The sequence below is a fragment of the Protomyctophum bolini genome (genome assembly GCF_963924005.1).
Source record: "Protomyctophum bolini genome assembly, chromosome: 14".
Lineage (NCBI taxonomy): Eukaryota > Metazoa > Chordata > Actinopteri > Myctophiformes > Myctophidae > Protomyctophum > Protomyctophum bolini.
Genome location: NC_137875.1, coordinates 16,649,510 through 16,672,745, shown reverse-complemented (window position 1 = coordinate 16,672,745; position 23,236 = coordinate 16,649,510). Strand labels below are relative to the sequence as shown.

The 23,236-nt window shown below is 43.5% G+C and overlaps 1 protein-coding gene across 1 annotated transcript; it reads right to left on the bottom strand.

Annotated features, from left to right (window-relative positions):
- Positions 1-101: 101 nt before the first annotated feature.
- On the bottom strand, positions 102-12,746 carry got1 (glutamic-oxaloacetic transaminase 1, soluble). Its single transcript, XM_080782254.1, has 9 exons — positions 12,626-12,746; positions 10,277-10,458; positions 8,907-9,030; positions 7,473-7,585; positions 6,309-6,413; positions 5,887-6,037; positions 5,128-5,293; positions 3,234-3,376; positions 102-413 (listed from the first exon to the last, which is right to left on the bottom strand). The coding sequence occupies exons 1-9, from the start codon at positions 12,732-12,734 to the stop codon at positions 274-276; spliced, it is 1,233 nt and encodes a 410-aa protein (XP_080638380.1). The 5' UTR covers positions 12,735-12,746; the 3' UTR covers positions 102-273.
- Between the last annotated feature and the right edge of the window lie 10,490 nt (positions 12,747-23,236).

The window sequence follows — 23,236 nt, the reverse complement described above, 5'->3', positions numbered from 1 at the left end:
ATAACGGTAGTGTGCGGCTTGAACTTGTAGCGGCGGCAAAAACAAAACAAAACAGAAACGCTTTTCCCACGCTACGACGTTGAAGCCGTGCACTAGCGTCATTCCCATCCAACATGCAGCTGTCTAAAAACCAGGAAGGGACGCCTGCTCTAGCCTGCGTTTTCTTGTCGCGTCGGCGCTTACGTGTGCCTGCGCACACACGGGCCCAGTGGGGGCAGGGCAGGAAGAAGAAGAAGAAGAAGTGCTGAGGAATGCTGGGTAGTGTAGTACTCTCTACTGGACCTTGGTGACAGCTTCGTGAATGGACTGGGCCACGTGGTCGATGTTTCTGGTCGTCAGACCGCACATGTTGACGCGGCCGCTGGCCATTAGGTAGACATGTTTCTCCTGAATCATGTACTCCACTTGTTTGGCTACGGAAGCGACAGCAGAGAGTCAGTAAGTACTGCACTAGTGATACTCAACCTCAGGCCCGCGGGCCACATCAGGCCCGCGGGACCATTATGACTGGCCCACCAATGAAAATCTAAAAAAAAGAAAAAAACAATCTGGAAAATGAAATAAAAATAAATAAATCTGAATGAAGTTATCTTTAATTACATTATTATAAGTAATACTATTAGAGTTGTACTATTACTCGAACGAAAATAAAAGCTTGGGGGGGGGGGGGGGGGGGTGCAATGCAAATGAAAGACATATACTGTGTATCCCTATTCCCTGACATAATTTTATAGCTAAACGGACAGAATTCTATTTTATTTGAATGATGAAACCCAGCTGCCATTAATAGTTCTTCACTTATATCTATTTTCAGGTAGATTGTTTTATTTTACTCAGTCAGCCATATCACTACTCATTTTTTTTCATGAAAAAGGTCATAGCTGGGTAATCTATTTTCAGGCAAATTGTGTTTATTGTATTTTATTTTACTCAGCCATAACAATTTATTTTATGTTAACCAACTTGCTGGCTGGCAGGCAGGCAGACAGCTACTCATAGACAGGCAGACAGACAGCTACTCATGGAGAATTGGACAGGCAGGCAGTCAGACAGCTACTCATAGACAGGCAGACAGACAGCTACTCATGGAGAATTGGACAGGCAGGCAGACAGCTACTCATAGACAGGCAGACAGACAGCTACTCATGGAGAATTGGACAGGCAGGCAGGCAGACAGCTACTCATAGACAGGCAGACAGACAGCTACTCATGGAGAATTGGACAGGCAGACAGCTACTCATAGACAGGCAGACAGACAGCTACTCATGGACAATTGGACAGGCAGGAATGCAGACAGCTACTCATAGACAGACAGACAGCTACTCATGGACAATTGGGCAGGCAGGCAGACAGCTACTCATAGACAGACAGACAGATACTCATGGACAATTGGACAGGCAGGAAGGCAGACAGCTACTCATAGACAGGCAGACAGACAGCTACTCATGGACAATTAGGCAGGCAGGCAGACAGCTACTCATAGACAGGCAGACAGACAGCTACTCATGGACAATTAGGCAGGCAGGCAGACAGCTACTCAGACAGGCAGACAGACAGCTACTCATGGACAATTGGACAGGCAGGCAGGCAGACAGCTACTCATAGACAGGCAGGCAGACAGCTACTCATAGACAGGCAGACAGTAAGACAGCTACTCATTGACAGACAGACAAATAACTACTCATGGACAGACAGACAGGCAGGCAGGCAGGCAAAGAGCTACTCATGTTATGTTATTAATGTTATTATAACAGCTACTCATGTTATGTGCAATAATTTGTGCAGTTATGGAAACAGCTCTTTGTGTTTATGCAAGAAAATGTAACACATTTATTTATTTACATATTGTGTGCATGCACATTGTACTTTGATACATTTTGCGAAAATAAAGCAATTGAAAGAGAGAAGTTATCAAGTATCATTAATGTCGTAATTTTATCTACTGGCCCCTGGCCCCTTGCCATTTTTGTAATGTGGCCCACAGGTAAATCTATTTGAGTATCCCTGCACTACAGCATTGCCGGGACTTTGCCATTGACAACAAAGGATTATCAGACGATGTCAGGCAATGACGCTCACAGGTTATATTCCCACAATATCCCGCACTTACAGGGACATCACTTCTGCATTTGAATTTACTCTCACACACAAATGATTGTGTGTGAGAGTCATGCTCTAGTGGCAAATAAGCAGACGTCAGTAGAGCCTGACTGATTTTTTTAAATTTCCAAATTACCCCAAGCATCTTTTTCTGCCTTATGTTCCGTTAGTAATGATAATAATAATATCTGGGACTTATATAGCGCTTTTCATGATACCCAAAGACGTTTTTTATGTGTGGGGGCCGGGGGGGGGGGAACATAAGAAACGGCATAAGGGCTGGACACTCATGGACAAATGACATCATCAACTCGTGACAGGAGCAGTTCCAAATGAGTGAAAGATTCTCTATTTATGAAAGAAATGAAATATCTACTGTGTTTTTATTTTTTTATTTGAGTTATAGAGGGCAAGTATAATGTTTTAAGACATATTTGTCTTATTAGCCAGGGATCCTTTTAAGTTGATTCAAATACTGCAGTTTCCATTAAGCCCAGAAGGTGTCGCTATTTCTACCCCTGCTCGTTGCAGAAGAATTAACACTCAATTCAAGTGAATGGTTATTTAACCGGCCGGACTTTACACTTGATTTTATTACCGTAGCAAACATTGTCATAAAAAATACTATGCTTTCAGTGACTAGGTTAAAATCTTATTTCATTTATCATGATATGCAGGTTTTATAAATTATGGTTCTAAAAAAGTGTTCAATCGAAGATGAAGTAGAATAGGGTTCTATTGGTTCTACTGAGTAAAGACCCACCCCCTCACTGCCACTCCAGCCAATAGCATTCGTTTGTTTCCGGTTACTTTTTAGGACCGGAAATTCCAAGATGGTGGATACGAATTTGCTGGAACAGTGTCTTGTAAATGGGTCCGAACTACAAATCAACAATGGGTGACGTCACCGTTCCCTGTGTCCTTTTACAGATCATGGCACTGGTTCCCTTCCCTCCAAACCTTTTAGCTCGATACCCAAAAGAGAAATGTCATGTCATATCAGTGAAAATAGCAGATCTACAAGCTCGCAATGGGTCCCGATCCAAGGGTTTGGGAAACAGTGGTCTATGCCGGCGAACATCCGTCCGTGTGTGTGTGTGTGTGTGTGTGTGTGTGTGTGTGTGTGAACTCACGATTAAGGCCAGTGAAGCTGAACATGCCGATCTGCTGTGTGATGTGGTCCCAGGTCCCGGGGGTCCCCAGGGCTTCCAGCTTGGCCTGGAGCTCAGCTCTCATCAGCAGCACTCTGTCCGCCATGGTCTTCACGTTGTCCTTCCTGCACGGGGAATAACAGGACATCTGCATTGTCACGGTCGCCAAGAAACCTTTATCTCCATATTCTAACTTTGTGTGGGTGGGGGGGTTTGTTCTTTTTTTTCCATAAATGAACGCCCTAGTTCAGGGGTTCTCAACAGCTGGGGACCCCCTAGCTCTGGTCCATAGCTCTAATGCGTTGCATTTAGAGCCATGTTACTCTCGACTTCTGCCGTTCGCATGAATGCAGACCAGCCTCTCGTCTTTAGCGTAAATAAAAAGAACGTTTTTGCTACTAGTACCCCCCCCCCCCCCCCCCCCCCAGAGAGGACGTATAGGGCCTTAGTCCTACTCCTCTTCCCAGCCCAAATCACACCTTGGAAAGCATGAGTGTATATTTCAAACAACATGTTTTTTGACTGATTGATATTTTGACAGCAGTCATAATTTGACCCCCCAGTATCAGGATGTATTAGGGTGTTGATATTCATTCATCAGCCAACACTCCCCACTCACAGGTAGTACCCCGGGTTCGACGGGTACGGGTTCTACCACGCATTCTACACCCGGGTGCGACGGGTACGGGTTCTACCACGCATTCTACACCCGGGTGCGACGGGTACGGGTTCTACCACGCATTCTACACCCGGGTGCGTGAACCACTTTCGCCGCAATACACCTCAGTGAGCTCTGTCTCACGAGGCCCTGGCAGGGCTGTTCTGTCTGTTTCACTGCGCGCGCAGGTCCACTCTACAGAATACACACCACGGGTGCGTAAATTGACGCAAACGCCAATGATACACCCGTAGAGTGCGTTTTATTACCGCTGCCTTTAGGGATTTGACCAAAGCCACCTGTCTGTGTCACTGGAAGAACTAGATTGACAGACAGATTGACACAGGAGCGTAAATTGGCGCAAACGTCAACGATACCCTGTATAGTGTGCTATAATTATGGCCATGTTCGACCGACCCAGCGTGTTCTGTTCGTGTCACTGGAGGAACCAGATCCACAAGAAAGAACTACACCACAGGAGCATAAGCTGGCGCCCTGCAAGCAATACACCTGTATAGTGTGCTATATGGACACAATACACCTGTATAGTGTGCTATATGGACACAATACACCTGTATAGTGTGCTATATGGACACAATACACCTGTATAGTGTGCTATATGGACACAATACACCTGTATAGTGTGCTATATGGACACAATACACCTGTATAGTGTGCTATATGGACACAATACACCTGTATAGTGTGCTATATGGCCATTGGATTTCCAACCTTCATTTGTTTGTTCTATACCTACAAACGAGCTGTGTGACAGCAATTCAGAGAGGAGCGATCCACGCCAGCTCTCTAACCTGCATCCTGCAGTGGATTAATCTGGCTGCCAGTTATTGTTGATATCTTGCTCTGCTCGGTGGAGATTTAAAACAAAACAGTGTAATCACGCACACCTGGGCCTTATATACCCGTGCGTGCCAGTACAACTGGTGTGTCTTAAAGATATATCCACGTCACATTGAGGTGGGGACATTCCCCATACATATGAAATATGTTGGTGGAGAGATAGTCTCAATACGATAGAGAACACGTTATTTCAACCAGTTCTCCATCAGGCGCCCTGGCTGGCCAGGGGGAGGTAGTTTAGAGACCAGGATTACTGCATGTGTTTTGTGAGGGTACCTACCCTATGGGACACGGGGAGAACATGCAAATTTCACACAGAAAGGCACTTTATATTTATAAATGTACTGTTTTAAGTACCATTCAGCAAAGAGCTCAGGTGTGTTGAGAGTGATTGCCACCACACGGGCTCCCTGAGATGGCGGGTTGGACCAGGTGGTCCTGACGATCTTCTCCATTTGGGACAGCACCCTCTTCAGGTTGTCCGCGTCCTTGGCGACGATGGTCAGGTTGCCAACACGCTCATCTGACAGAGAGACAGGTGACATGATAAGCTACATCACAAGTTGGCCATCTGAGATTCTGAAGAGGTCCGTAAAGGTTTACTATACAGTAATTTTATAATGAAGTAATTGGTCCGTGAATTAAAATCTAGCTGATATGGATTGACAAGAGGTTTCAACAGAAAGACTGAAAGCATGTCACAGCTATGTATTTTAACTTGTTGGTAGGTGTATGCAGCATAACTACAATATAACAAAAAAAAATATTTTCACTAGTTTGGGTTAAAATGTCTAATGTCTCTTTTGAGTCTCAACCTGAAACGTTTGGGAACCACTGCTCTCAATGTGGGGTGAGGTTCCAGACGTGTGAAAGTAAATACGATTAGAAAATGTCTAAATTCCCTCTTATCTAGATAGGAAAGGAGTTCTGGACCAAATGACATACTGTACCAAGCCAGACAAAATCATTTTTCACGGAGATACAAAATCAAATGCCAAATGCATATGAAATTGGGGGTCATACAAAAGGTTGAGAATCAGTACCGTGAAAGTCCCTCGATGCACAAAATGCAGCCTCCTCGACAAGTCGACAACATTAACAATGTGTGTCACTTACTGTAGAGGCCAAAGTTCTTGGAGAAGGACTGGGCACAGAACATCTCGAAGCCCATGGACACAAAGTAACGCACAGCCCACGCATCCTTGTCCAGGTTGCCCGAGGCGAAGCCCTGGTAGGCAGAGTCGAAGAACACAAACAGCTTCCTCCGCTAGAATAAAAAACAATATAATAATAATAAAAATGCATGTATTTTCTTTTCTTTACATGAGACGGATAATATTTAATAATGTATAATACTCCATCCTACGACGATGTCACATGTCAAAGATCGTTGATGATGAGCTATCTATCGTTGAGCTATCTATGTTCGGCACGCAACAAAGAATAAACCAGGCATAACTCTTTCTGAATCGGTGATGGCAACCGAGACAACGTACGCGTGTGTGCGTGCGTGCGTGCGAGCGAGAGAGGACCCTTACCATCATAACCTCAGCGATCTGCATCCACTGCTCTGGAGTAGGGTCTGTGCCGGTGGGGTTGTGGGCGCAGGCGTGCAGGACAAAGATGGAATGCACTGGGCAGCTCTTAGACGGGAGAGATAAACTGCAGGGTCAGATCTCAGAACATCACTCGTTTCAGTCAGTCATGATGTGACTTAACTAATGTATACAGTATTGTTAACCAGGATTGATGAGGTGCCACGGGAGTTCAAGGCGACATGAAATGGTATTTTGAGAGAATTTCATTGTACAGTATGTCCTTGTGCAGGGGTTCTCAACGTTTTTGGCCAATGCTTTGGCCATGTCTCATGACCCCCGCAACGCTGATGTGGCGTAGTGCGAGTAACTCTTTTATTGGGAAGGTATAATTCTTCCGGTTTGAGGGAAAGGATGTTCTGGTTTAGAGAGGTTTCCGGCCTGATGACTAACAAAACAATGACTACAACATGACGTAACGATATCATCCTCTCCCGACCGGATCACATAGCTATTTAGTAACACAGACCAGGCTTTACTCCGAGGTGACACCAGGTTACGTCAGATCACAAAGTAAAAGAAAAATCTGTCACTGCATTGACTATTTCCCGCTTTAAGATTAAGAATCAATCATATTTAATGTATACTGTTTAACTTTAATTGATATAATTATAAGGTGGCAGCCGTGTTTGTCACATTCAAAATAGTAGCTCAGCCCTCTAGTGTCTGGCATAATTAATCATAGCTCTGTTTGGAAAACTGGTTGGCCTGCTGATGTAATCACACATGATGTTTTTGTTTAAATATCAGGAAGATGGATCTTTCTACTGTGAACTATGTGCCCCATTATGACCCAGCATCCCTAGTCTGGTGAGAATATTCCCCAAAAATAGCCGAGCTTGTAGATTTGCCATTTTTGGCAAATCAATTTGTGTAGAGTGAAATATGAGGGTAACAAAAGCAGTCTTTACAGGTCCGTTATCCTTCAAGTAGAGTGTTTGGGTAAAACTGAATCTTCAGCTCAACAATAGCTAATTCATCCTAGTGTATGACCAAGGTAAATTTTAAGATAAATAAAAGATTCTGCTATAAGATTATTGTGAGCTTTTATTTTATTTTAATCATGATAAACAATAATAAAGATTATGGTCCCATCCCATCCCATACCTCCAGGTCTCCCAGGAAGCCAGCCAGATCCAGACCTTTCCTCACAGCGTCCCAGTACTTGTAAGGACGAACGTCCTCAAAGCCCGCGTTGGCAAACACAGAATTGTGGTTTTCTGAAAACGGCAAATGCAACGGTTGTGTAAATAAATATGGACCCACTGAAGGTGAAGGGTTTACAATTTAGGCATTTAGCAGACGCTCTTAATCCAGAGCGACTTACATTAAGCAATAACAAAAAGCATGGCATACATCACATATAGAAAAAGTACTTATCATGAAACATGCGTAAGCTAAGAACATAACAGTGGAGTATCTATATCATGAAACTAAACTATACATACTATACTATATTATACTATACATATGTACTATAAAGTGCTATGACTACATAAAATGCAATTCTAGTGCTGTCTACGTAACATGCTATAACTGTTTAACTGTCTACATAAAGTGCTATCTAAGGGGCTAGGGCAAGTGCTACGGGCCATGATGGAGTCTGAAAAGGTGGGTTTTCAGACTACGGTGGAAGATTGGGAGTGAGGCTGCAGTTCTGATTGTGATGGGAAGTGCATTCCATAGCTTCAGTTTAACTGTCAACAGTTCAATACTCAATATTAATAATAATTAAAGGGGGCTAAAGGATTGCTTGTAGCATATATCTTGTCTGATGATGGCCTAGGCTGTGTCTTCTGAGCCACTGGTTAAAGGTTGCTGATTAAACATGAACAACGAACAATGTGGGCATTAAAGTCTACAGTGGTCTATAGTGTAGGACAGGGTCTTCAACGTTGTTCAGGCCAAGGTTAGCTGAGAGAGAGATGAAGCATGAACAACTACATATTGGATTCACGTTAAATGTCTGTGTTTTCAGACATTTGATACAATGTCAATACTTTGTGAAATTGACCTTTGGCTCTGTACTTCACACAAAGATCTGTCAGCCCTCCTGCAGTATCTCTGAGGACACTGGTGAAGATCCCAGGTGTACAGGGGAAGCTTACAGAAAATGCATTTAGTTTATGACGTTATGATGACTTTTGTTTTGAAGCTGCCATTCGTAAGAGTCGTGTCCCATCTGGGATTGACCAGGTCACCTGCGTTTGATATGTCCACTGCTGAGCTAAGACAGAAATTCCCATTTAGGCACGGGACGGGAGATATTACGCTTTGCACTTTGTGCGAGTGCAATAGCTCTTTTCAACGATGTCATTTCTGACAGCGAGATCTACATTTCTAATTAGAAGAGTGGGGAGTCCACCTCCAGCCACAGTCTGCAGTTGTATTCGTTATACTGTACTAACATACTCTAACATAAAAGTTTCCTTGTATTCCCGAAATAGTTATGGACTGCAGCTTTTAACACCGTGTAACTCATGTAATCTATAGTTCATGAGTAGAGTGTATACACAGTATTTATATTATTTATGCGTGTACCCCAGGTGGGCGCAGAAACATAGACAGGTGTCTTGGTGTTGTTGTTTCCATTGTGGAAACGTCTGAGGAACTCTGCCCCCATTTTCAAAGCACCCGTGCCCCCCAAACACTGGACAGCTCCCACCTGTGAGTGACAATGACAGAAAGACACGCACACGCACACACACACAATGACAAACAACCAAAGACAAAGAGAAATTGCAGAAAAGTATTTCTACAATTTCTTATTGGGTCCCCAGCTAAATGAGGGAACAGTTTCACTTGTTATTTCACCAGCTCAAAGTTGTAGCCCAGTGGTTTTCAACCAGTGGTCCGGGGACCACCAGTTGTCTTTGAAGGGATTCCAGGTGGTCCCCAGCTAAATGATGGGAGCTAGATGTTCTGAGGTGGTACTTCAGTATAAAAATGTTTTGGGCTTAGGGCCCCACTATAGAGACTTTTTCATCCACAGCGCCCCTAAATTGCATTAATTTCATTTCATTTCATTCTAGCACCTTATATTCATGGCATATTTGACATTTGAATAACAGTGTGCTGCTAAAACAATTCATCGTATCATTATGTGAAATCATAATAATGATTATAACTATTATTATTATTATTATTATTATTATTATTATTATTATAAAATGATGGTAACTACAACATTCAAATGAAAGCACACAGTTGAAAGCACACATTCAATCTCTTAAAATATCCATTATATCCTGGACAGCTAAGAGACCTGAGAGAATATCTGGGTCATTTAGAACAGATTGGAAATTACTTTGTACTTGATGTTGAAACTCATAAAATATAATTGTGATGTTGGTAAATTAAATGTCAAATGTGAATGTAAGTATTGCACGGCACCCCTGGACTAGCATCACGGCACCCAATTTTGCATTTGAACTGGCTATATCAGAGTGGTGATTTAGGCTCAAACCATAAAAAATAAGTTAAATAAATCAATTAAATATTTAAAACAAATTTAAAATGCATGCTATAGCTTCTTTAAAACGTGAATAACTCTTGATCTAAATCAATGCTTCCAATTCTAACCAAAGATTATGTTTTTTGACGGCCCATCGCGGTCCCGTCGCTTGTCGCGTTAGAAGTAATCATAGCTCCCGTTGTTGTCGATCCCCTCGGGGGTGGTTTGGCTACATCTAGCTACTTCTAGCTACTTCCAAGATGGCGCCGTGCCACCTTGAAATAGACCCTGAAGCTGCAAATCGCTGGGCACATTGATTTAACGGTCCTAAATACCCCCAGGCGTACGGGGTGTTAATACAGAATTCAATCAATCAGAAGCACTGTTGTGGAGATTTTGGAAGCTCCAAACACACCACCTGTCAGGTCATTTTTGCTCGACGACCTCCAGCACCTACCCTGTTCTCCAGGATGGCGGGGCTATCCTCTCCCAGCGCAATCTTGGAGGCGGACGACCTGAACTCGGGCAGGCCCAGGATGGGCAGGTACTCGTGGTTCAGCGTGTTGTCGCTCACAATGATCGCCTCCACTTTCTTCACCACGGGCAGAACCCACGGCTTGCCCTCGTCCGTCCTGTAGGCTGCAAAACAAACAATGTTAAGGAGAGCAACAACAAGCTCAAGAAATCATTTTCATTGTTCACTGAAGGGAGCAAATGTGAGCTTTTAGATCGGCTATTTTAAAATGTTTTACAATGTAGTGAAAAGAAATGCCTAAAATGTTTAGGCATAAGGTAAGGCAAGATAGGGTCCCTGCTAGACTTTTTCCATGAACATCTCTTGTAACTCTTTCAATCGCCAGTAGTTATTGACACTTATTGTGAAATAACCATTAGAATGTTCAGTTCTCAACCTCACCACCATGAAACCTCTGCATGATTGTGCCCGACAGCAACTCTAAATCAATATTTCCAGTCATACAACCATGGCAATAGATATGCACTTTAAACTGATCTCTGCCCTGCTTTCTGATAAGGCTATAGAAAACTTTACTCTATTTGGCTTCAGCAGGTTAGATATAGTGGTAACCGGAACAAACACACACCTAACACACACTCGCCCCCCATTTCTATTTTTGCGGACCGCAGCCCCCCGACCCCAAAATATTGCTGCCATTGATTTGTAACCCCATCCTAACCCCGGAGGTAATTTTATGCACATAAACATGCACGTTCAGTGTGCATTTGCCCGCACATGTAATGCATTAAGCCTATGGCTATATACTGTACAGTAGGGGATTTGTAACAGTTATGGTTCAAATCTATATCATTTTTACATCGTATTTCACTCATTCTGTTGAATTCTATTCAAGTGTGTGAACATTTCTGATCTCACATGCAGTAAGCCATGTCTCTATACTGCTTCCTCCTGGCCAGAAGGGAAAGGAACTGGTGTTCCTTCCACGCATTACGTCCAACCAGATGGACTGTACTGATTTTCTTCCAGATTCATAATGAAAAATGTGAACCTTGCCAGTTTTTGTGTTCTATCAAGACGCAAAAAGGGTTCTAGCACAATGTGACTGACTGGGTCAATTTGCCTCAGCTACAATGTATCCTTTGCAATGTCACGATTGACGCACATGTGTATTATTGTGATGACAATGTTGAAACGATATGTTGTCCGGCCCCCTGTTAAGTGGAAAATACTTTGTTGGGATGTAGCACTGCATGTTGTGTGGCCGGCTATTTTAGCCAGCTGCACAAGGCCATCTGTGATGATGTGTGTCTTGGCAAAGGAAAGGGGATTATGACAATGAGGCCTCAGCTTGCTTTGCTAATCACGGACTGCAGCTGACGCGGAGTTCTGCATTAGCCGAGCTTCGCACGCCTATAACAATAGACTTCCCTACCCTATGGATTCAGATTTGTTCCATTGCAATATGGTGTGTGTGTGTGTGTGTGTGTGTGTGTGTGTGAGTGAGAGACCCTCACCTTCTTTTAAACATAGTAACCAGTGACTGAGAATGAGATGGGTTCTTTTATGTGCTTGTTTCAGAGAAAAGTATAGGCCAAAGTCATTCAAACTCCTGGGAGTACCTTGTTCTTACAGCCTACTCTAGAACCCTAGTATACATGCATGCTGCTAATGGTAGGGAGCGGAGCTGGCTTGTCGTAATAATGAGACTGATATATGAAATAGAATTAGGTAGGTCAAATTCTAAATATTATTGTGACATTGGCCAGGCCACATATTGTAAACACTGCATCATGGTAAATGCACTAAAGCAGACATATGCATGGGTCAATAATAGATAAGCCAAATCATTAATCAAAAGATCATAAAGATTAGGTTTTAGTTTGATTAATTATTAAGCCAATCAAAATGTCTTTAATCAATTAACAGGTTAAATCTATATGGATGGATTTAAGCAAAGATTAACATCTATTCTAGAACTTAAAAGGCTGATTCTAGCTCTGGTCCATAGCGGCAGCAAAGTTCATTAAATGAATTATGCTATGGACCAGAGCTATATGATTTCCCATACATTGCACTTATTCTAAAATAGAATACATGATGAATATCAACCTGCATGGGGCTATTAAGCTTCCAACTGTATTGGGGGTGGGGGATTCTGACGGGAATACAACATTTGGCTGAGTGAAGTCAGTGAACAGTGATTCCCACCACCGCAGACCTGGCTGCAATTAGCTCATACTAAAGCAACACCGACTGCTCGAACAGATTAGCTGACAGGTGACAGGTGGCAGGTGACAGCCCTACACTACAGCACTGTAGTGTACGTACCTCCTACACCCAGGTTCACCTTGCTGGTGTGCTGGTCATTGGCGAAGTCCTGCGACAGCTTGAACACGGCAACGGGGACCGCCTGGGGGACTTCGCAGAACAACGACATCGTGGATCCTGGATCAGGGTGGAGGAGGAGGTGGAGGTGGTGATGAAGCAAGGAGGTTACCTGTAAGGAGGTGATGAGCATAGATATATATCAATATATCTATGGTGAGAAAAAGGAGGAGGAGAAGTTTAGCACACCCAGCGAGCTGTGTGTGTGTGGGCGGAGATCAGAGAGAGACTTTCACCTTCAACATGGATTAGTGCCATGGGGAGGGCGTGAGTGGATCCACCAATGGCAAGCGAGAGGTGTCACTTTGGTCCAACGGGATTGGCTAGTAATGCTCTGCGCCCCCGGTGAGGTTATGAAAGGGTTAAAGTGCAACGACACGCCAAAATAAGCAGCCACCGTTGTTGGCCAATGACAGGCTGTCCCCTGGTCGAAAGGGGCGGGCTCGTTGAGGACGACGTACCATGTTGCGGCCACAAGGTGCCACCACCAGCATGCATGAAAATATACAATATTTACTCCATTGCATGTCTGAGTAGGCTACACATTTTTTCCCTGAATCCCTGTAGATGTTATATATCGATTAAAAAAGCACACACAAACAAATGTATTTAAAACACTTAACCACTTAAAACTCACAGGGGTTGGCAACCTTTTTGACATCAGTCTGTGTGTGTGTGTGTGTGTGTGTGTGTGTGTGTGGAGGGGGGGGGAGAAATATGTTTGTATCAAATGAGAAAATGTATAAACATGTTTTGTTAGTTTCATTACGACACCACAAAAATAAAATATTTCGAACTGATTTTGATTGTCCATAAGCTATACATAAATTGAATATTTATGTTTTAGTAATATTTTATTTTACATCACAATGTAATGATCATTGGACTTAATAACCCAACCCACCCATCTCACAGACCTGGCCCATGACCATGATTTGTAGGCTATGTCTCTAAATGTTATGATGAATTGAACAAGGACCCTCTTGTAAACAAGTGTAATGCTTTATTGGGTCGTGCACTCACAGTTGACAGTTTTTGTATTGAGTTGTGCTTGAAATGTACTGTAATTCTGCAAACTGTTAATAAATACTTGAATCAATCAATCAATAAGCCCCCATTTACACTGGCAGACAAATCTAGCCTGAATCAGATCTGTGCCACATCCAGATTGAAATCCGATTGGTTTAAATGAGTCTGACATGTCACATGACTCATTTAAACAAATCAGATTCAGATCTGATTCATTAAATGGGGCCTAAGGTTGCCGTCCCGCCCCGCCCCCCCTCGAGAGACCCGGAAAATAATTCCCTGTTCATTTACCTCCTTCACTGGCCTCCCTACACTGGCTCCCGGTCAAATACAGAATAGAGTTCAAAGTTCTTCTTCTCACTTACAAAGCCCTCAATGGTCAGGCACCACAATATCTCAAGGATCTCATTGATCCCTACAAACCAAATAGAACAGCAGTGCGTTTGCAATATGCAAACATGCTTACTGTTCCAAAAATATCAAAAGTTACAATAGGAGGCAGGGCGTTTAGGTCCCAGGCACCGCAGCTGTGGAACCTTCTCCCGGCTTCGGTCCGTGGGGCCGACACGCTCTGCACATTCAAGACAAGGTTGAAAACCTTTCTCTACGACAAAGCCTATGGCCAGACTTGTCTCCGGGTCTAGCTGGATACCATGGTCGTACATTGTTGTGTGGGTTTATCTCCCAGCAGTACTTGTAATATACACTATATAGGCTCCAGTAAGGCCTGCCACTAATCCAGCATCCGGGGAATCTCTCCCCGGAGTCTCTTTTCGTCCTCCCCGTCGCAGTTCTGTGGACCTCTAATATTAACCCCCAACTGACTGCCGAGTGTGACCGTGGATCAGGCCTCTTCATGGAGCCCACCAGAAGTGTGACCTGGACCCGGCCTCACAGAGCTCGACCTGGACCAGATGTGGACCAGACCCCTCCACGGAGCCCACCTGCCTATTCTCTGTCTTTTCTCTCTGTCTATCTCTCTCTCTCTCCCTCTACCCCCCCCCCCCCCCCCCCCCCGACACGGTCGAGGCAGATGGCCGCCCACCCTAGAGTCGGGTTCTGCCTGACGTTTCTTCCTAAAGGGGAGTTTTTCGTTACCATTGTCGCAATGTTGCTTGCTCTGGGTGGATCTTTGTTGGTTGTAAAGTGTCTTGAGACAACTTGTTGTGATTTGACACTATAATAAAATTGAATTGAATTGAATTGAATTACCTCTATAGACTTTTCAAACAGTATTTATTTAAAGACGTTTACGCCGTGGACAAAGCCAACTCTTCTGGTGACAAATCATGACAATAAACACAATGTTTTGGGCCGAACAAATAATTAGAAAGAAGAAAAAAACGCAATACTTTTTGTTGTTGTTTTTCTTCTTTGTAAATATTTGTTTGGTCCAAAATATTGTGTTTGTTGTCATGATTTGTCAAGACTCGAGTTGGCTTCGTACGACGCTTAAAAGGTCTTTAAATAAATACTTTTTGAAATGTCTATGGGGAAAATGCATTGTACTTTACATGAGTGTTTCCAAATCCCAATATGTTTTACATTTAAACATGCAGTAATCCTGGTCTCTAAACTACATCCCCTGGCCAGCCGGGGCGCCTGATGGAGGGGAAAGGAACTGGTCAGAATAACGTGTTCCTTCCACACGCTATGTCCGGCCGGGGAAACTCCCCAATGTCAGGTGAAAAGAAGCAGCTTGCACTCCTCATGCATAGAAGGAAGCATGAGGTCAGTCCGCTGCCCCCCCCCCCCCCCTCAGGTTGGCAGAGGAAGTGTAGCACCCAGGATTACATTAGATAATTGACACTGGGTGAAAAAAATGGGTTACAAAATCGTGGGATATTTCTTTTTAGATAGATTTCATACATTTGAAGACCGTACATTCTGCATAATGACTATACTCTTACTTTTGGTATCCTAGTTTAAGTACATTTTGATGCCTACTTTTACCTCAAGTACATTTTGAATTCCTGACTTTTACTTGTAACAGAGTATTTCTATATTGCTGCATGTATTGATACTCTTACTCTTTCCCACCACTGCAGTGCCTATACACCATACAATACATCATCATCACATCATTAATGTCAGTTCTAGGCAGACAGCTACAGTGCTACTGATGTTGGACTCGAGTGTTTGAGAGAGTGCGAGCATGCGTGTAAAAATGTGTAAAAATGTGTAAATGAGTGAGTCTGACTGCGAGGAGAGTGTTCATCTGTCCCCCCGTCTGTCCTCCTGAGGGATCTGTGCGTCTGCGTTGCATACAGGCAGCGTTGCCAGATTTTCTGAGAGAAATGAGCAACCATGCAGGTCTAGTAAAACAAGCCTAAGCAGTGACTATACTGTAGGCCACAATGAGTTTAATCCGGATTGTGGTGATTGGTCATGCCTGATGCCTGGCACCTATATTTAGCCGATCTACAAGCTCACAACCAGTGTTGCGTCGACTATAACTATAAGACGATGTATGTTTGTCGACTACCTTTTTACACTGACGAAAACTAAATGGAAACTAAAAGAAAACTATAAGCTATGATGACTAAAACTATAAGACTAAATATACTGATGATTTTGTCAACAAATAAAAACTAGACTAAAATGTTAGGAAGGGACTATAGTGGACAAGAGATCCAGTATAAGTCATTTTACACTTGGTTTCTCACAACGCAGATCGGCTATTTTCAGCAAGTGAAGAAAACAGCCATTACGACGGCATAAAGGCCAGCCAAAACACATTTTGTTCGACTAAATCAAATGTACATTTAGTCGACTAAAATCCTATAATATTAGTCGACTAAAACTATAGACTATAACACTAAAACATTCCAGGTGACTAAAATGTGACTAAAACTGAATGAAAACTATTCAAGAGACTGTTGATAAAGTATTCAATCAATCAATCAACTTTACAGGAAAAACAAGCCCAAAGTGGCGTATAAGTCGCGGGCATGGCAACGCTGGTCTGGTGGGAGGGGGGGTTGTGTAAACACACAGGCTCCTGGGTAAGCTTTCCCCCACAGCTGTCTGCGGGAACTGAAGTGGTTGATAAATGAAGGCCACTCCAGTCTTGCTCTCTCTCTCCCTCCCTCCCAGTCCCTGGATTTCGTTGGAAAGTTTCCCCCCCCTGGAGATAAGAGAAGAGACTATGTTTTAATGTTCCTTAGTGCTCTCTCTTATTAATGTCTGTGTCATGGCACTGAGAGCTGGAAGCAGTCCTTACTTGGTTAAATCATTTTATTGTATTTATTTTTGTCCTGACTTGAGGGTGGACCATGAATTTAACCGCTTGAACCCCCAGCATCCATATTCTGGGGGAAAAACAAAAAACTAATGCGGATCTACAAGCTCTCAACTCGTCGCATAGCCATAGCGATGCCTGTAGATCTGTTTTTGGTGAAAGGATTTGTACTGTAGACGGAAAAAACACTTTTGTGAATAAGTGGTTCACAGTCGTCGTCGTCCACACACACACACACACACACACACACACACACACACACACACACTCTTTCTTCCTTGATGTTCCTCACCTGCCCTGTAGGCCTACCTGGTAGCAGTGTCTGCCTCCCCCCCCCCCGCCACACACACACACACACACACACACACCCCATCGCTTCACTTTTGACAGTCGATGTTTTCATTCTTTCCGACCAGGTGAGGGTGTCTGTCTCGTATGTTCCACCTATCACTGTCAGCCACTGCGCAATTATGGGATTGAGCTCCCAGAACAAGGCTCGGGGGCCCCATGCAGCAGCAGCCGGTGCAGGGCTGTAACTGGTGTGTATGTATACAGGAGGAGAGAGAGAGAGAGAGAGAGGTCCCTGGGGGCCTGCACGGTCGGTCTGGGCTCCTGTGATGATGATGATGATGATGATAAGGAGGGAGTGTGAGTCAGAGAGAGAGAGAGAGGAGCGAGTGACAGGAGCGGCCCGCTGGCGTTTAGGAGGCACCGACTGCCCCCACGGCAAGAGAGAGAGAGAGAGAGAGAGAGAGAGAGAGAGAGAGAGAGAGAGAGAGAGAGTGTCACATCCAGACCGTTGACGACGTTGACGTTGATGTGAAACATTTGCTTTGGCTCTTCTCTCCGGTGCTGCCCTCATGCAACTGTGACAAGCAACGGCTGATTGATTTATATTTTGCTGCTGCGCGTCGATGTCGGGAGTATATGAATCAGGCTTGAGTTTCTTTATTTTTTCCTTTCTTTTTTTTGTGAGTGATCGTATACCGTTTTCATTTTCAGATGACACCAGAGAGTCACACGCACAGCCACACGCACACGCACCACACACACAGATACGCCATTCAAAAGACTAACAACAAGGCGGTCGGTCACATTCCGGTGGTGGTGTATAGCTGTAGAAAACACAAACAGAAGCGTGTGCGTAACACTGCGTGTGCACACACTGCACTGCAAGACCGCATTCCACAGGAGACCTGTGGCGGCGTGGCTCACATGCTGCGACGGACCTCTGTGTCTCTGGGTCAGGGAGTCGCGCTGAGTGACTACCTTTGCAGCTTCCCGCCCTGTTTGTTTTCCAAAGGCAGTGTCATCAATTCTCTAACAAGCGACTAGACACAGCAACAACACAGCGGGAGAGGACCTCCCTGTGTCTGTGTGTGTGTATGCAGTGACTGATGAAGCACGCATGTAGTAACCAACATCAATGCTTTGCAGTTTGCATACCTGCGCTCGCGCACTCGCTCGCATGCGTGCGTGCGTGTGCTGGTGATCTGACAAGTTACCTGTTTTCAAGTGCAACTGATCAAAAGATATCCCTATAGTAAGCCTATGTACATAGACTATGTTTGATCAGATCAGCTGTGCATTGTACAGTAGGCTACTGTATATGTAAACAGGTCCCTCCCTTCTACACTTTGTATAGAACTGTAACTTCACTGCATATGAAAGAGGCCTTTACTGTTTTTTGGAGCCTTCAAAATGAAAATACAAGTTAAAATACAAATGTGTGACACCACTCACTTAATTTGGATTAAAGGCCGGTAGTATGGACAGTTGTATGGATAGTTAGACTAAGCAAGTAGATTTTTCCCCGATTTATTCTTTACTTGGATGTTTAGACAGCTTGTATAACGCACCTGTCAGATGTAATGGCACACCAACACATTGAAAGTATCTTGTCGCCATTTGCCACAGGCCATCACAGTTGAGTTGTTAATCACAATGCAAACATACAAAGCCATGCAAATATGAAGTATACCAGTGGTGTCCGGTTACAGCGTTGATTACCAGTTTGCTTTCACAAGCCATTAGAACAAGAAATGCAGAGATGGTTTACATACCTATATACTGTGTATAAATGTCTCCGCTGGTGTTTCAGCTTCACCCCGCTGATGGCTGCTGCTCAGGTGGTCGTCATGGTGATAGCTCCGGGGGGATAGCTGTTACAATTTACAGTAAGAAAGGACAACACAAGGTATTACATCAAATGCATAGAAATAGTAATCTAGGTAAATCATAGGTAAACCAAGTATCATCAGCAGAATATTCCCCACAAAAATCTAACTGTACATTGAAACTATACACACGTATGTTGCCATGTCAACAATGACCTGATGATCTGTCTATATACATAACATACTATATGATATCTAAATGACATTTTAGCCTTTTGTCACGTGTAGGTGAGGTAAGGACCCAAACGCAGGACAGCCAGGCATGTAGTGTTCAAAACCATGAATTGGTGTTTTAATACAGAACAGGTGAACATGAACAACTTAAAACAGGTGACAGGCTACAATGACTCAACAAGGACTGACTGGGGAACAAGACTGATATACACATGAGGGTTGATTACAAAATGAGACACAGCTGGAGCAAACAAACAGAACCATGAAAACCAGGGAACAATACATAGAAATACAAGACGTCCTAGACTGTACAATGAATAACAAACGTCTGTGACTGTGACACCTTTTGCATAGGCCTGCAAGGTCATCAAGGCTAGGGCAAGAGCTATGGCATATCCTGTTAAGAGTTTTGAGTTTTGATTGATTGATTGATTTATTTGCAGAATTACAGTACATTTCAAGTACAACTCAATACACTGTTACCTGAGAGTGGTCGACACCATATAGCATTACACTCGTTTACATTAGGGCCCACCATTTTCAATTCATCAAAACATTTAGAGATATATACACTTCTATAGCCAAAAACAGGAAATCATCATAGAGGAGGTAAAAAGGGGGGAAAGAACATATACAGTGAGGGGGGAAAGGGGTGGGTGGGGGATTCAGGTTTTACGGGGACCAGTTTCAAATTGCAGCTGTCCGTAGGTGCCCTTTGAGAGCAGTTTTGAAGGAGTCAAGGGATTTGCATGTCTTAATGACTGTTGATACGGCATTCCACATTTTGGTGGCATAGGAGCGAAATTAATTTAGTCCCTTACAATTGTTTGTGCCGAGTCAAGTGTCTTTGCTCAGGGACAGTTTGACACCTACACATGGACGGGATGGGACGACCTCTCTACCTACTCAGATATGGCGGTACCATCATGTGACTATGTGCAAATTGAATGTAGTCAGAAACAAAATCCTGAGTGCTACAGGTCCATCGACGGATGTGCACCATCTGAGTGAAATTAACACACATGAACTGTTCCTCTGTGAGGGCCTTTCGTAACACGGCCTTTACCCCAACGAGATGTAATGGGTGGAACCAGAATCACAAGGTCTTACAGTCTACCATTGTAATTGATTGATGTGTTCTGCTCCGGCTTTATACAGATATGGCAGGCCTTGAAACAAAGAGAGGAAGTCCAAGAGCTGTGTCTGATTTTTTTTTTGCCTTCTCCTATTCGCTTTATGTCTCCCTGAATAGTTAAAACAGACACTGGAATCGTGACGGACAATCGACTTGACTGCGTTCATCAGATAAACCAATAGATGGACGGCAAACTCTGAAACAGCATCGATTCCATGCACACCATCCCATGCTACAGCGGGCAAAAGGAGGGGGAGTAATAAACCCCTTACTATGAACGCCGCCATCTCCAGTCAATGAAGCATACAGGGTTTTAAGTGGTTAATCTAAAGTATAGGGCTATCCTCGACTAAAGACATTCTTAGTCGACTAATAGTAGGAATAGGAATTTGTCAACTAATCGATTAGTCGAAATCAATACATCTGTAAACTTGTGTTTGCCACCACTGCCACAATGCAAAATGTGTTACAATATGACAAAGGGAGTGCACTGCACATATCCTGTCCTGTTAGGCTGGGTGCTAGATCAAAACTAAAACATGAACAATAAAACAATACAAATCAGCACACCACTCGTGGGTATTTCATTGCTGACGTTTCGAGCCCGGGGCTATAGGCTCTTCCTGACTCACAGTCATGCAGAGACCAGCCTTTTTAGGTTGTTGAAGTTGAGAACGTAACATTCTAATGTTGGCAATGGCTACTGGTGACTGGCCTAGACTGATGGAAATAAACGGTTACATCTAGAATATGACTTCAGCATGAGTAAGTCATTCAACATGCAAAAAAGCATAACAATCGACTAATCAACTAACAAAGTCTTGGTCGACTATAAGACCAAACTGACCCATTATTTGACTATTCAGCTTTGAGGGACAACCCTACTGTAAAACGCATTACGATGAATAAAAGAAAGAGCAATGCATGCTTGCTTTTAGTGGTTAGGCCGACTTACAGAAAGTTCAACGTATGTACTGTAAGACACGACGTGGCCAAAACAAAGTGTCACTTTGATAAAGATGCCACTCTTGCTGCTGGGAGAAACAAGCATTTTCTCCCAAGGATGTTTACCCCATGGAGCCAGCATGCACGTATTCATATTACTACAACAACACTGCCTTTCCCAAGGGAGCCGTCGTGGCTATATTTTGAACAAACGTTCTAAACTGTCCTGCATGCCAGTGAAAAGCTGAACTTGATGAAGCCTTTCGTTTTGTTTTGTTTTGTTTTTCCTTTCGAAAAATGCTGTCCAGACACGACAGCTGGCCTCTGGATGTAGAAATACAACATGGGGAGGAGAGTGGGAACTCCAGCTCACGTATCCCCTTCACTGCAGACCGAGTCTCCCTGCAGTATCTTTATCTACATGGCCTGTATATGGCTGCAGAGAGGATAAGCATATTTAGGTTACATGTTTCCTCCCAAACTGCATTCCCAACGCCGTAGATCACAGACATTTTAACGCTCACATCCCTCCTGTTAGCGCTCATATATACAAACACACACCTGCTAAAGCAAGGCCGTCTGGGAGAGAATTAGAGTGGGCTAATTTATGACACTCAAGGGAGGGCAAGGGCAAGGGACCCAGACTAACACGACCTCACTTCCTCTCGCGTGGGCTCAAAGTCTGGCAGAGAGGCTCGATACCAATGCGGCAGGCAGAGAAATAGTTCTCAAACACCTCCTCGCCCACACACAAACTTCCTATAATTAGGACATCGTATCATAACCCGATTAGCAGAAAGTGCCCCAAAGGACACTGCTGCTGTTGCATGCCAGTTGTCTAAGGTTTCAGACCTATACTGTGGAATCTTGGATGATTTGGCAAACTACAGCGAGTGGGCAGGAGCAGGGCTGTGCTCCAAATCTGGCCCCGGGCTCCGACCACGGCCTCCTCATTTCCTCCAGAGAGCAGGAGCTGTCATCCGTCACTCTAGGCCAGGCAGCGGCACAATGGGAGAGGCTGGGACCCTGGCTACTGACACCCTAACACTGCACTGCTGATAAGACTTACCTTCCGGGACCTGGAAGAACTGAAACTTTACTTACTGACATTCGCACGCAAGCGCACACACAGTCGGTAGCATGCACGCACGCAAGCAAAGCACGCACGCATGCACACACACACACACACACACACACGCATGCATGCACACACTTGCGTTGTAAGATGATTCATTACAAACAACTTTTGCTTTTTAAGCACTGTTAATTGAATCAAGCTGTAAAAATGAATAATGTAAACTACATGATGTTTTCTAAATTATCTGAAGTATTTTTTTCATGTTATGATTTGCCATTATGTCTATCGTCACCATTATGTTTCATCATTGTTATAAAGACATTGACACTGACAGTGGAGGAAGTATTTGACTTGTACAAATACCAAAAAAAGCCTGCATTCAAAATATGACAAGTTAGCATCAAAATATGCTTAAAGCAAAAGTATAGTCATTATGCAGAATGGCATTAATGATATACTATTAAACGTAGTTTACAATTATGTATCGTCAATTTATCAATATTGATCATCAGTTTGATATTTCAGCTGGTAAAGATGGAGCTCGTTTTAACGACTTTATACACTGCATAATTTATTAGCTGAAATATAATTTGTATTAATAATAATCTAAATCTACAAAGTAACACAATCTGTCGTAAGAGTAAAAAGTATAAAGTTGCTTGAAACGTAAGTACAGTACAAGTCTCCAGTGGTGTAAAGTAACTAGTAACTATACATTTACTCAAGTATTTGAGTAAAATGTTGAGGCATGTTTTGCCGTTCACAATGTCACAAC

What these genes read in the sequence shown, in the direction of transcription:
- got1 (XM_080782254.1), bottom strand. Translation starts at nt 12,734, where the DNA reads ATGTCGTTGTTCTGCGAAGTCCCCCAGGCGGTCCCCGTTGCCGTGTTC. An exon ending in AGATCGCTGAGGTTATGATG is followed by an intron (nt 6,038 to 6,308) that starts GTAAGGGTCCTC and finishes TTTTTATTCTAG; the next exon opens with CGGAGGAAGCTGTTTGTGTT. An exon ending in CAGCTTCACTGGCCTTAATC is followed by an intron (nt 414 to 3,233) that starts GTGAGTTCACAC and finishes TCGCTTCCGTAG; the next exon opens with CCAAACAAGTGGAGTACATG.